The sequence below is a fragment of the Tupaia chinensis genome, unplaced genomic scaffold (genome assembly GCF_000334495.1).
Source record: "Tupaia chinensis unplaced genomic scaffold, TupChi_1.0 Scaffold000605_1, whole genome shotgun sequence".
NCBI lineage: Eukaryota > Metazoa > Chordata > Mammalia > Scandentia > Tupaiidae > Tupaia > Tupaia belangeri.
The window spans coordinates 1,656,042-1,669,622 of NW_006160123.1; the positions used below are offsets into that span (position 1 = coordinate 1,656,042).

General features: G+C 53.9%; 1 protein-coding gene across 1 annotated transcript in view; it reads right to left on the minus strand.

The window, feature by feature from the left end:
- MAPKBP1 (mitogen-activated protein kinase binding protein 1) overlaps window positions 1-13,581 on the minus strand; it is a 60,699-nt gene that overhangs the window by 5,553 nt on the left and 41,565 nt on the right. Inside the window, exons 4-27 of the mRNA XM_006158660.3 lie at window positions 12,428-12,490; window positions 11,890-11,947; window positions 10,984-11,154; window positions 10,204-10,341; window positions 9,766-9,948; window positions 9,001-9,161; window positions 8,053-8,242; window positions 7,330-7,476; window positions 6,952-7,127; window positions 6,109-6,200; window positions 5,735-5,860; window positions 5,343-5,413; window positions 5,088-5,209; window positions 4,750-4,825; window positions 4,529-4,640; window positions 4,288-4,351; window positions 3,908-4,042; window positions 3,570-3,706; window positions 3,318-3,373; window positions 1,509-1,727; window positions 915-1,081; window positions 554-699; window positions 269-466; window positions 10-94 (exon numbers count right to left, since the gene is read on the minus strand). Of these exons, the coding sequence (XP_006158722.1) occupies window positions 10-94; window positions 269-466; window positions 554-699; window positions 915-1,081; window positions 1,509-1,727; window positions 3,318-3,373; window positions 3,570-3,706; window positions 3,908-4,042; window positions 4,288-4,351; window positions 4,529-4,640; window positions 4,750-4,825; window positions 5,088-5,209; window positions 5,343-5,413; window positions 5,735-5,860; window positions 6,109-6,200; window positions 6,952-7,127; window positions 7,330-7,476; window positions 8,053-8,242; window positions 9,001-9,161; window positions 9,766-9,948; window positions 10,204-10,341; window positions 10,984-11,154; window positions 11,890-11,947; window positions 12,428-12,490 (3,093 nt within the window). The remainder of the gene's footprint in view (window positions 1-9; window positions 95-268; window positions 467-553; window positions 700-914; window positions 1,082-1,508; window positions 1,728-3,317; window positions 3,374-3,569; window positions 3,707-3,907; window positions 4,043-4,287; window positions 4,352-4,528; window positions 4,641-4,749; window positions 4,826-5,087; window positions 5,210-5,342; window positions 5,414-5,734; window positions 5,861-6,108; window positions 6,201-6,951; window positions 7,128-7,329; window positions 7,477-8,052; window positions 8,243-9,000; window positions 9,162-9,765; window positions 9,949-10,203; window positions 10,342-10,983; window positions 11,155-11,889; window positions 11,948-12,427; window positions 12,491-13,581) is intronic.

Sequence of the window (13,581 nt, forward strand, 5' to 3'; positions counted from 1 at the left end):
TCTCTGTACCTGAGTGGGGGGTTCTGAGCTTGCGGCAGGAATCGTGAAGAGATGCTCCGAGACTCTGTCCTCTCTGGCACCTGGACTGGGGCCCCTGCCAAGGTCACACAAATCATGAATTCAGGCAGAAGCCAAGCCCTTGTGGCAGATTCTGTCTCCCCTAGCAGAGAGCCCCAAGGTGCTATCTGCCCTAGGACCCTCCCTCTCAGGTAGACAAGGAGGGGAAAGGGAAGACTGCAGTGACCAAATGCCGGCCTTCTGACCACACCTGGAGCAGCCCCATGGGCCAGGGTCTCAAAGTGCTGTTTCAGAAACTGTTCCTGGTCTGGAGTATGGGGGCTGCCATCCTGCAGTCCATAAGGGCCAGTGCCTCCCTCCTCTTCCTCCTCCTCTTCATCGCCCTCGGCTGGTTCTTCAAGGTCTGAGGAGATGCCATCCACACTCAGGGGCTCTGTGCTCTCAGAGTCTGGATGTGGGGAGGGGAGAGAGGCATTGTGCTACACCCGCCTGTCGCCAGAGCCTCCCCCACCTCAGGCCATGGGCCTTCCTTCACCTTCATTGGGGTGCTCAGGGCTGGAAAGGCGGCTGCTGCTGTAATCCACAGAGCAGGCACTGTCAGGACTGTGCTTCTCCAAGCCCTTGCTGGCTGGGTACACTCTTCCCAGGATTCCTCGGGCCGGAGCCTGTACCTGGAACTCACTGACAGGAAGGCCAGCCAGGGAAAGACAGGAAATCAGCAGAGGTGAGCAGCAACCCCACTGGGCTCCTGCCTCTGGGCAGGACCAGGGATACAGTGGTGGTGAGCAAGGCCCCACTATGCTGGGGCCAGCCCTCCCCCAGCTGAAAAACACTCGGAAGGAAACGAACACTGGGGACTGCATAGCCCAGGAGGCTTAGCCAGGGCAGGTCCTTGCCTGGTGTCCATGGTGGGGCTGTCACTCGGCTCTGGGTAGACAATGCCATCTTCAACAGGTGCAGGCTCCAGGTCTTGGGCAAAGACCCCTTCCTCTTGTGACAACAATCGGATTATGTGGGGGCAGGAACAGGGCTGGGAAGCCTGAGGCCGAGGGGGCTTTTCCTTCTGGGAACACACAAAGGACATTACTGGGACTGCTGATGTGAGAAGAGGCCTTGGAGAAGAGGTGAGGGTAGGCAAGAATGTGGTGTGCGCCAGCAAGCCAGGCTGGGCTCCAGCTGACGTCATGAGCTTCTGGGAGAACTCTATTAGCCCTGTGCACTGCCAACCTCCTACCACCACTTAATACCAAGAGTCCTTCAAGGACCCAGCCCAGTGGCAATTGCCACCCCCTACCCCAACCCCTTTTCTGCCTACCCTCCCCCCAATATCACGCAGCCCAGCCAGCCCACCCCAGCTTTGCAGGTCAGGTTACCCAGGTGCCACGGAGACAGGCAGAGCTGCACCAGCGCTCAGGTCCCAGCTGTTGGCATGGACTGGCTAAGTAAGGCTCCTTGGAGACCCCTGTAGAGCTGGGAGAGAGCTTGCTCACCTGGCTGGTGCGTGAGGGCTCAGGGGCCTGCTGACCAGATAGGGTCGTGGCCAACAAGTCGTGGTTGGGGCCCCGAGGGTTCGGGGCCAGCGTCTCCAGCTGCCGCAGGTCCAGCATGGAGCGCACACTCAGCTCTACCCCTGGCTGAGCCCAGCGCCCCCTTCTTCTGGGCCCTGGGTTGGCTGCAGGAGCTGGGCCTAGGAACTCCGTCTCCTGTGCCTGGTGAGAGAGGAAAACAGAAACTATCACACAATAAAAAAAAAACACGTTTCACTTACTGCATGCCAGTCACTTTATACGCACTAGCACGTTTCTCCTCAGGCCAGCCTTATGAAGCGGGTACTACAATTACCCCACTTTCACATCTGAGGAAACTGAGGCACAGGGGGCTTCAGTAGCCAGACAGGAAATGCAGACAGGAAATGGCCTGCAGATCTGTCTGGCTTGAGTTTATGACCTCAGTCTCACTCTCCATCTTCTCTCAGGGACTTCTAGTCTCAACCTTCACCTGTGTTAGGGACACCAAAGAGCTAAAGGTCTCTAGAAGTCCCCTACTCTTAGGACAGCCCCAAGAGAGCCCCAAAGAACCAAGAACAAACCAGCAGCCCAGGCTTGAGATGCCTGACCGCCTGACCTGGTCAGAATATACCAGAGAGACCACACCACCACTGCTCCGTGAAACTGCTACTAATGCCCGTGCTTGAGATACCAGCCAGAACAGGGGAGGTGTGGGCTGCTTTGGAGCCTGCTCTGCAGCCCCTATGAAGGAATTCCTAGTTCCTCAGTCACTGGTCCTCTTAGGGCCTGTCCCCTCTGCCTGTTCTGAAAGCTGAGATTACCTCCTAACTGAGTCTCAGAACTACAATGTCTCTGGATTTCTGCTCTTTGGACCCTTGACTTTCCTGAACTTTAATTCTTTTTTGTTTTTAATTTTGCCAGAAGGCACATAAGCCCACCAGAGAGAAACAAAGACAGGGAGTAGGTGAGGGAGAAAGTATCCCCCCAAGGGGAATGGTCAAGCAGTAATCCCTTCTCCTCCATTTCTCCAACCTGTTGGGATTTGGGACACACACATATATGTACCCGGCATGTTTCCCATGCCTCTGGAGCTAGGACTTGAACCACAGGGTCAGTCACGTGGGATCCAGCTGCCTTAACTACCAGGCCACAGAGCTGGCCCCCTGAACTTCAATTCTAGCCAGTTTGCTTCAAGGTCCCTCTTCTATCCCCATCTCAAGTTGTTCTTTGATAATAATTACTCCCAGGTCCCAAGCAGCCGAACCAAGGGAGCACCTCCCTGGTGATGATGAAGCCTGGCAGTCTATTTCATCTGGTCCACAGGAAGGAAACAGCTGAGTGTCTCTCATCCCTAACCTATGTCCAGCCCAGCTGTCTCAACTCCCCCACCCCCACCCCCACTGAGGCCTCCCTTGGACACAGGAGTGGAGCATGTAGGCAGACCCATGCTCACCAGGCCCAGAGCCCTGCTTTCCCCTCCCTTTATCTCCTTACCTCCTGTAATCTTGGAAAGACATGTGTGTGTGTGTGTGTGTGTGTGTGCATGCTAGAGGGCACGTACACTCATCAGAGAGAAGGAGAGGAGAAAGCACCTGCCATGGGGAATGGCCATGCCACAATCCCTTCTCCACCATCTCTTCTTCCTTTGGGGATTTTGGGCACATACACACATGCCCAGTGTGTTTCTCAGGTTCGGGACTTGAACTTGGAGGTTGGTCATATGAGATCTGGTTGCCTAACCACCAGGCCACAGAGTTGGCCCAAAAGGATATTTTAACCATTGTGACTTACCCGACTCATCTCCCAGTGGGACAGGCTCCGGGGCAAAGCTGGGCTGGGGACTGAGGCTAGAGAGAAACGAGTCATCAGAGGGCATGTCTCCTGCCCACGCACCAGCCCTGGCACATCAGCTCATACCCTGTGTGGCCAGAGGATGCCCTGGTTCCCTCAGCTCACACTGTTCTCACTCCACACTCCCCTAAAGGGCATATCCAGTCGCTATACCAACTGGTGCCTGTCGGCCCCACAGCAGATGCAACACACCTGGCTCCTTCTTGGTACTCTTGGCAAGGATGGGCAGAGCTGGAAGTTCTTCTTCTTCGGTACCTTCGTCTTCCCCTTCCTTGTCACTGTCAGATGAGAGAGCTGGTACAGGAGACAGCTTCGATGGGGCCTGGTGCCTGAGTCCAAGACAAGGAAGGTCACAGGGAGAAGAAATGTCCCCCGTGACACTGGGGGAAGAGATCTACATCAGGGTCTTTGTGAGAAGCAAAGTACTGGGAGACAGAGCTGCTGAGTGGCAGGTCCAGCATGGAGGAGAAGCAGTGAGATCACGGTAGGCCGCCCGACACTTGCCCACCATTTCCCCACACTGTGCTCACCGGTTGGGTCCAGAAGCCCTTTGGGGAGAGGATGGTCCTTGCTGCTTGCCCCCTCGCTGACGCTGGCGTAGCTCCGCCAGACGCTGCCTCATGCTGATGGTCATCTCGGAACTCAGACGCCATACAAATATGCAGCTGGGGTAGAGCCACAGAGCAGATGAGGGAGCAGCAGGGTGGGCTGACTGTCAACACCATCGGCTCTCCCTCTCCCTGGGCCGGCAAGATGATGAGAGCCACCCTCCACTGCCAGGGCAGGCCCAGCCCAGACATGACCCTGTTCGGCCCCAATTTCTAAAGACACCACTGAGAAGAAGAGACGGGAATGGGCGTAGAGGAAGAAGGGTGTTGTAACACAGAGGAAGAAGCTGGCTTGTGCTCACCTGTCCCCTGACACAGAGATGAGATGTTTGCAGTCATTACTAAATTTCATGCCAGTGACAATCTCTGTGGAGAACAAAGAATATGGTCAATGAGTCACTCTCAAGCCACTCCCTATCAAGGTCCCATCTGTCCCAGCAATGGGGGCTGGTTGGAGGAGAAGGGCAGGTAGGTCTGCTGAGTCCCAAGAAACTCGGAGAAGAAAGAGTAAGATCCATGGGTATAGCGCTGGGTGACACTCACCTGAGTGGCCAAACATGGTGGCCACGCACTCGCCTGAGGAGAAGTCAAAAATGGAGAGGTTCTTGTCGGAGCAGCTGGTGGCAATATAGATTCCTGAGGGGTCTGTCTGCACCTGAGGAATGGGACATACAGCTGGGAGAACATGGGAAGTGCCAGTCTCTCTCTACATACCGATTGTCCCCTAGTCCCTGGGTCTGGAGCCCAGCCTACTGGGCCCTTACCTTAATGAGAGTGCCGTCCTCACCCTGTGACCCTTTAAACAGCTTCTTCTGTTTCCCACTGCTGATGTTAAAGATCCTGTAAAGAAACACGCTCTCACTCACCTGAGGAGGAGGCAGAGCTCTAGCACATCTGAACAGTGCACGTGCCAGATTCACTCCCAGTCTGTTCTCTCTGGGACCCACCACCCAACACCAAAGATGCTACCTCCTCTTGGTGAGGCAAAGTACTCATTCCATAGACTCAAGGGGGGACAAAAAGATATGGGAACTTAGCTAGAGAGCACTGAGCCCAGGGCATAAAGCAGTGGGGTCAGACAGTCTGAGGCGGGGCTGCCCACCGAATGTTACGGTCCTGGCAGCCAATGGCTGTGTACTTCCAGCTGGGCTCCACGTCCATGTCATAGAGGGTCGTCTTCCGTACCACGTGGTGTGTTCGTGTAAACTGGACTCCATCTCCAGACTGCAGGGGTGGAACACATGGGCAGACCCACACCCATGTCTCACCAGACCTAGGGAACCCTGCCTTTGCCCCCTCCTTCACCTCCGTAATGTCAGGCAGGAGGTTCCCCTCTCAGGGAAGGCCATCCTCTCACCTTCTGTGCAGTGCGGAAGTAGATGCTCTTGTCTGCTCCACAGCTGATCATGCGGACTTGCCCATCACTGGCTGTAGAGGAGGGGCTCTAGCTGTTCCCTGTTTTCAGCACACAGGGCACGCTTTCCTGTGCTCTCCCTCAGCATTTTCTGCCTATGGCACTACTCTGTGTACTTCACTGGCTATGTCTGAGACAACCAGTGACATCTGAATGCTTCCCTCTACACCTGGGCTTTCCTTCTCCCCATACCCAGCCCAGTCTGGCTGGCTCAGAATCCCTTGAGCTCAGTGTACGTTGCACTGTCATCCCGCCCACCAGCACTTCCCCACGATTGGCAGACCATTTCCATGCTAGGAGTGGTGGCACGATGTGCCACAGTAGCCCTGCCCTACCTGCAAACTTGACGGCAGTGATGGATGAGGAGTGCTCATCCAACGTCTGCTGTAGGCTGTACTCCCGTCCAGCGTCCAGCACGTGAATCAGCCGGTCCCGGCTCGCTGAGGCTAACAGCTTCAGACCTGGGATTGAAAGAATTCCCTCAGCTACAAGTGCTCTGATCTGGGCCCAGCAAAGAGCCCCAAGGGATATGAGCCCCATAACCCTAAGCCATGGGAACCATGGAAGGGATGGAGCTGTTTTCTAACCCCACAGTCACCAAATGATCCAAAGGATTGTCAGCCCTGCACCCAAGTGCCAGGCAGAAGTAAGTGGCACAGCAGGACTGAAGGAGCCACTGCAATCCTGAGACACAGGACGTCCTCCTTACCTGTGTCTGGCTTAGAGTACTCCAGGCACAGAATCTCTGAGTCGTGGGCCTCCACTTTCAGCATCTCACTGAGGGACTGCAGCTCATGTACTCTGTAAAGATGCAGTGAGAAGGGAAGAGGTCACTGCTGGGCAGCAGGAGGAGGGACTCATTCCCCTTCTTCTGCTTTTTATTATTATTATTATTATTTAATTTTCAGGTTTAAAGAAAAAAATACAAAAAGAGTACATAATTTCCATATTTCCCCCATCCAGTTCTCTCTGGTGCTAACATCTTAATTCATGATAGTATGGCAATGAGAACCAGGAAATCTACACTGGTACAGTACTGTTAATTAAAGACCTTAGCTGAATTTCATGTTTTTCGGTATGTCCTTTCACTTGATCCAGGATGCTCGTTGCATTTAGTTGTCATTTCTCCTTAGTCTCCTTTAGTAATAGGTCTTCGGTCTTTCCTTACCTTTCATTGCCCTTGACACTTTTGAAGGGTATTGATCAGTGACTCTGTCACACATGTATCGATTTGACTGTGCCCAATTTTTTTTCATAATTGGAGAGTTTATGCATTTTTGGCAGGAATACCACAGAAACAGCGTCACCTCCCTCTTATCATGTTGTATTATGTATGGACTTCATGATGTTGCTATGAGGACGTGAACCATGATCACTTAGTAAAGATGGTTTCTGCTCAGTTTCTTCATGGTAAAGTTATTCTTTCCCTTCTGGATAATAAAGCTCTTATAACATTTTGGAACCATACCCTCCTAAAGCTCTGTCCTGGGGATCTAACTCCCTTAGCCTGCACCAGGGAAGCAGCCAGTACCCACCCCGGGCCTGGCATTACCTAAGTGTGCCCACACGGTCTCCTGAAGCTAGATGCTGTCCATTGGGACTGATGCACACAGAGCGGATGCCCACGCGGGGGTCCATCAGGGACCCATCAGCCTTGTCACCTCCGGGCAGCTCAGTGTCCAGCAGAGTCTGGGTATTCCCATCCACATAGATGATTTTAATGAGGTCCTGGTGAAACAGGGGGGTGGGGAGATAAGGCAGTCCAGCTGTGAGGGGAAATGAATATTGGGCACGAGAAAACCCACAGCTCAGCCCACCCAGACAAGAGCTGGAAGGTCTTAGGGACCCAGTTCCTGGGAATGAGGTATGAAGGCTGTGGGACTGGGGGGTGCCAAGTGTGGAGCGGGGGGCCCAGGGCCTCAGGGCTCACGTTGCTGAGGATGTTGCGATGCAGGGTAGAGCCATGCACCCCGGAGCTCTCTGTGTTCCACAGGCGGATGGTGTTGTCTGAGGAACAGGTAATAAAGGAACTGGGGGGTAGGCAGGCTTGGTTACTGTCCTTCACCTCGGGGTAGACCTGAAGGGGTAGAGGGAACACTCAGACCTCCAGTTAGGGAGCAGTCCCTTATATGCCCAGGGAGATGGAAGGGAAGGGAATGAGATTCCAGAAAGAATGCTGGCCAAGACCTAGCAGTGCCTGTCACGTAGTAAGCAAGCCACAACTGTCACATGTTCTCTGTAATAACTAACGAGAAGCACATTAACCAAGCACCTACCACGTACCATTTACATACACCTACCATGTATGTCTCCCACTTACTTTATTCTATTTTATTCTTAGAATAATTAGATGAATTGGATACATTATTTTACAGTTAAGGAAACTGAGGCTCAGTGGAGTTCAGTAACTTGTCCAAGATCGCCAAGCCCAGGAAGAGGCAAAACTGAAGATGGACAGGGACACACTGGAGCCTGAGATGGATTAGCACTAAAATCCAAGCTCACGCCCCGGGATCCATCAGAGGGAAGCCGCTGGAGAAACAGGAAGGCAGCAGGAACAGAAGGTTATAATTGGGGATCCCCACTTTCTCTCCTCACAATGGTATCCCCAGCAAACCTGGTCAGTCTCCAGTCAGCCAGCCAGCCCACGTACCTCCACACTCCAGACGCAGGAGGAGTGATAGAGCGCCGAGTACACCTTGCCCACTTTCTTGGGGTCCCTCACGTCCCAAACATAAATGCTGTGGTCGTTGTACACACAAGACAGCCACTGATTGGTAGGATCAAAGGTCAAGGCAATGGTGTCTGGATACCTGGCATTGGCTGCTCCAGAGAAGAGACGACTGTAAGGAGACGACAGGGCCAACTGTGAGACCAAAAGGAGTGAAACGAGAAGCCATCCACGAAGGAGGGAGCAAGCACAGGAGCTCGCTCCAGACCTACGTGTTTGGAAGTCGTGCTTGAGAAAGAAAAAAGTAGCCTCTGAGTCGGCAGAGGGAGGTAACCCAGCACTAGCAACTGGGCCATGGCATTCTGATGCACACACACTTTCACAGAACACTAAGGTCGGATGGGGTGGTGGGGTGAGGTAAAACAAAAATAAGATTGCTCATAATCATATCTGTACACAGATAAAAATGAGACCACCAAATAAACCACAAAAATGGCGGCACGTCGTCCTTTCCACCTAACATGATCGATGGATGCTGCTTTACCAATTATGGCTTTAGTCCTAAACCTTTCCTTGCCCAGGTTGGATAAAAACTGTTATGATGTCCAGTGGCACAACTGCCCCCTTCCTGACAGCTTCTAACCAGAGCAAACGTTCCATCCCTGGAACTGTTCCTAAAACCATCTAACGCAAGCCCAAACCCGATGGTAAGCCCCTCCTGCACCCACTTGTGGAGACACTCCATGGCTCTCCATTATGTGTGGTCTCCTTGGTTGCAACAAGCACCAACACACTCAAATCTGTCTACAGAGGCGCTCCTGGTGATCTTCGGTTCATCAACCCACTCTTCACTATGTTCTCCAAAGCATTACCAAGGAAGGCTGGGCGCAGGGTGAGGCTCTGGATACAGGCCGGGCCCACGTAGCTTACCTGGCCTCAGTGACACTGGCAATGTCTGTTCCCAGAGCGTGCGGTCGGGGAAGGGTGCTGAGGAAGTGCAGGTTAGAAGGGTTGAAAAGGCGCACAGTGCCATCAGCGCAGCCACAGAAGATGTAGTCCTGGCTCACAGAGATGCAGTGGGCCACTGTGGTCTATGGCAGGGAGACTCAGGTCAGTCATGGCCACCTGCCCACTCAGTCCTTTCTCTTCCTCCCCACCACCTCACCAACAGTCACCTACTGAGAGGGCAGATGGCCGAGACGAGCGAGAGAGAATTAGCTCAGCTGCTCTGGCCTGAGCCCCTCAGCTGTCATCTAGAGATGCCCCTCCCTCCAGCAGCAGGTGGCCAGAGGGTCCCCAGCCCTGTGCATTCAGGGGATAGTAATCATGGACACTTCTAAGGCACCAGAGGTTTTGGCAGAGGGTAAAGTAGGAAAAGCCAAGCAGAGGAAGAAATAGCATGAGAAAGGAAGGACCATATAGGCAGCACTTACTGTGAAGCTGTCTGTGTTCTGAGCAGAAGAGGAAAGCAGGGGGAGAGAGAGACAGAGAGAGAGAGAGAGAGAGAGCAGAGAGGAGGCAGTTATCCAGATCACCAGAGGCTGGAACTGGACCAAGCTCTAGTACCCCCAAGCTTCTTTCTGGGGTCTCCCCTGCATGTGTGAGGGGCAAATCCCAGATCTGGAGCCCCAAGTACTAGTTCTCCCCAGACCTGAGATGTGGGCAGTCCCTACCTGCTGGGGCAGAGGTACTTACTCTCAGCTCCACCCACTTGTCCAAAAGCCTCCGATCACTGAACTCGCACAGCAGCCCTGAGGACGTGATGCAGAAGGTGCTGTCTGCCTTCTTCCCTCGGCCACAGGCCACATCCGTGAACAGGTTGTTCCGTAGCTCCCCCAGCAGCCCTGAGCGGCCCAGCAGGGGCACGGTGGCATTCACCTTTAGAGACATACTGCTGTTATCCATCCACCCACCCCAGAGCCTGTCCCTGGAAACAGGCCCTAGAAAGAAAGGGAGGTGGGAGTGGCAAGCCACCCTTGCTCTTCGAGACTACCAGCCCACATAGCATCTGTTCCATCCAACACTTTGTGTGACTACAGAGCCAGCAAAAGGAAGCCCACACAGAACACAGCCTCCTGGGCTGGGCTAAGAAGGCCTTGGCCCTGGTGGCTACTGCTAGCCTCAGCACCTCACCTTTGAGGTCTTGCTGTCATCAAGATACCAGAATTTGATGTGCCGGTTGCCTGCAGTGACAAAGTAGCTGCAATCTTCAGAGAAAGACACTGCTGTCACTCGACTGGATACCTTGTTGGATGCCACCACAATGTTTTTCTGAAGAGAAAGCCAAAGGTAGAATCATGGCTCTGCCTCTTAGGGTTAGGAAGAAAAGTGGCTCAGAAAGTGCAGAATTAGAAAGAATTCATACTTGAGGCCCAGCCATGGTGACAGAGGCAGTAGGGTGTCACTGAGCAATACTGAAGCCAAGTGGGAAGCCCAGGTTTGAATCCCAGGGCAATCTGAAAAAGTATGTCTGTGATCCTGGCTGGCTGGCGGCCATGCCAGACAAGACCCTGTCAAGGGGATCTGTGTCTATTTGTCTCTCTGTGTCTTTTTTATGAAAGAAGTAGACTAAAAATAAAGAAGAAAGAAGTAATTCATAAAAATGTTTTACAATGTTTAAAAATGTTTCTTTCTAGGACTCTTTAGTCAGAAATAAAGTGGTCAGGGGACGCTCTCATTCTACGAGCTGACAAGCAAGATTCGTGTCCTCTGGAGAGACTTGAAGGCATAAAGCTAGCCCTTCCGACCAGCACCCTGGGCTGCACAGTTGCTTTTTTCTGCTTCAAGTAATTTTCTGGAATGTGACTGAGATCAGCAGGGTGGAATGAAGCAGCTCAGGTGGGCACTTCCTGACTCCCCAGCTGCCATCTGGACCCCCACAAGGTTGCAGGCCACCCCATCCAGTCCACTCACCTTCCAGGCCCAAACGTTGACAATCATGTCATGCTGGTAGCCCACAGAGACAATGTACTTGGCACTAGGGGAGAAGGCCACACAAGCCACACCATACTTATGCTCTTGCAGTTCTGCCACCTGGCTGTGCTCTGCCACGTCCCACACCCGCACGGCAGGCATGTGCCCACTCTGCAGGGAAGCAAGAGCAGTTAGTGAGGACCACCAGCACACGGCCTCCCCTAGCGTTTCAGAGTGGTGGCCCTTGCCTCCTCAGCTACAGGGTGTGGTTTCTGTCATGACGCTTTGGCCAAAGACTAGGAGCAGGACAAGCAAGGTAGAGAGGAAACGAGACAACTGTCCAAGAACAGCGATGATTATTAGGGAGAAATGGCCCCAGACGTTACTGAGTACCTCTGGGTGGGGGTCTGTACCTCTGCATTTGCCCACCACTCCTTGACTGACTCTCATGGGCACCCAGGGTAGAAACACTACCATCCTATTTCTGCCCCTGCTGCCTCCCTATAGGAGACTGTGGAAGGGCAGGGGTGTTTCACATGTCCCCAGCAGGGGGCGTCTGTGGATAAGGAATATTTTACGGAGGTTTTTTTTTTTTTTTTTTTTTTCCAAAGCCATTCCCCCAACCAGTGGTATCTGCATTACCTAGGAACTCATTAGAAGTGCAAATTGGGGGCCCAATCCAAGACCTAAAAAATCAGACACGCTGGGTGCAGGCCCAGCAATGAGCATTTCCAAGTGTCCTCCAGCTGACTCTGACGCACACCAAAGCTTCAAACACAGCAAAAAGGACTTGTCATCTGTCCGGGAAGCCAAAGGGACAACAGCCCTAACTTGGCCTAGGATTAGCTCTTTGCTGAGGCCAGGCCACCCACCTGTCTACAGCACTGTGGCCCCTTTCTCACTCACCTCTCCGGTGACCAAGTACTTGCCATCCGGGGAGAAGGCAAGGGCAGTGATGGTTTTTCTGCAAGAGATGGGTAGGCAGGCTCAGAGGGGTGGCGGAGGCAGCCTGTCCCACCCTGTTCCGCCCTATTCCCCTGTCCTCTTCGTTGTTGTTGTTGTCCCCCCCACCCCCTCCCGCCTCGCAAAAGGCAAATTCAGCAGAGGGCAAGGAATGTGGAGCACTCCCTCTCTGGCCCCAGGGCCCAACCAAACCCCAGCTCCCAGAGTCATAAAGACCTGGACAGTGCCCTGGTCACCACCCCAGGAGGATGAGGTACTCCTCCGCCCTATTCCCCTGTCCTCTTCGTTGTTGTTGTTGTCCCCCCCACCCCCTCCAGCCTCGCAAAAGGCAAATTCAGCAGAGGGCAAGGAATGTGGAGCACTCCCTCTCTGGCCCCAGGGCCCAACCAAACCCCAGCTCCCAGAGTCATAAAGACCTGGACAGTGCCCTGGTCACCACCCCAGGAGGATGAGGTACTCCCAGAGGGCCCAGGCCATTTACCTGGAACTATTGAGGATGTGGTGCTGTTTGTGCTTCCGGGGGTTGAACAACACAACCACACACCTGGGGGATGAATGAGACAACAGGCTTAGCACCCAATTTTAGCTCCCCTGACTCCTTAGCCACGTGGGACTCCAGGCACCCGGCAGAGGGAGCTGGGTGGGTAAGCCCAAAAGGGCTCTACTGCTTTCCCTTGACGACCTGGTCTGGCTTCCTCTCCCCACCCTGAAGGACCTCTCTGCAGCCCCACGAGGGTGAAAGGGGCTCCTGGAAGCCTATCCCAGCAGCTCCCTCAGCACCAGTCACATTTCTGGTCATACCCACAAAAAAAAAGCAGGGACAGGAGCCCTCCCACAGCCCTTGCACACACCCGAGGAAAGGGTATCAGAGGGAAGAACAAATGGGATTTGGGCAAAGCAGGCCTCAGGGCTCCAGCCCCTACGTAGGCTTGGGGCCATATGTGTACGCTCTGAGGAGGGTAAGGCCATTCACCTGTGCACACATGTGTACTGGGCAGAAGCCAGCTCCTACACCCTCCACACGCTGGATAAGGAAGGGGTGGGGTGGGAGGCCACACAGGGGATCAGTACTGCAGGGAGGCTGGGAGAGTGGGGAGGGCAGAGGATGCTTGAGAGACTTGGGAGCACCACAGGGCTCCCCCTGGGCCCAGCCCCAGTAAGCCTAAGAAAGCCCGCCCCCCCCCACACACACACACACAGCCAGGAGAAGATAATCAGGGACTCCGCCTGCCTCACAGAGAAGGGTGGGGGCAACCTCTCCAGCCAGGTGGCAAGACTGCTGGAAGGGATCAGGTCCAAACTAACTTTCCAGAGGCAGCTCCAGAGAGGGAAGCCAGGAGGTAGGAGTCGGGGGCAAGGAGCTGGAAGACAGTGGCCAGCCAGTGTTCTATTATAGTCAGGCTCCTTGGCTGCCAGGTCTTGGCCTGCTGCCCCTCTGCCTCACCCTATCATTAGCACTGGAACTAGCTGACAAGAGCAAGCCTGGATGCGCTATAGCAGAAAGGGGGCGGAGAGAATGAGCAGCAGCTACGTCCCCCACACCTACCCTTCTTCAGAGAGAGCCCGACTGCTGACTGGGAACTTGAAGGGGGCACAAGCTGCCAGTGAGTGCTTCTTTTTTTTTTTTTTTTTTTT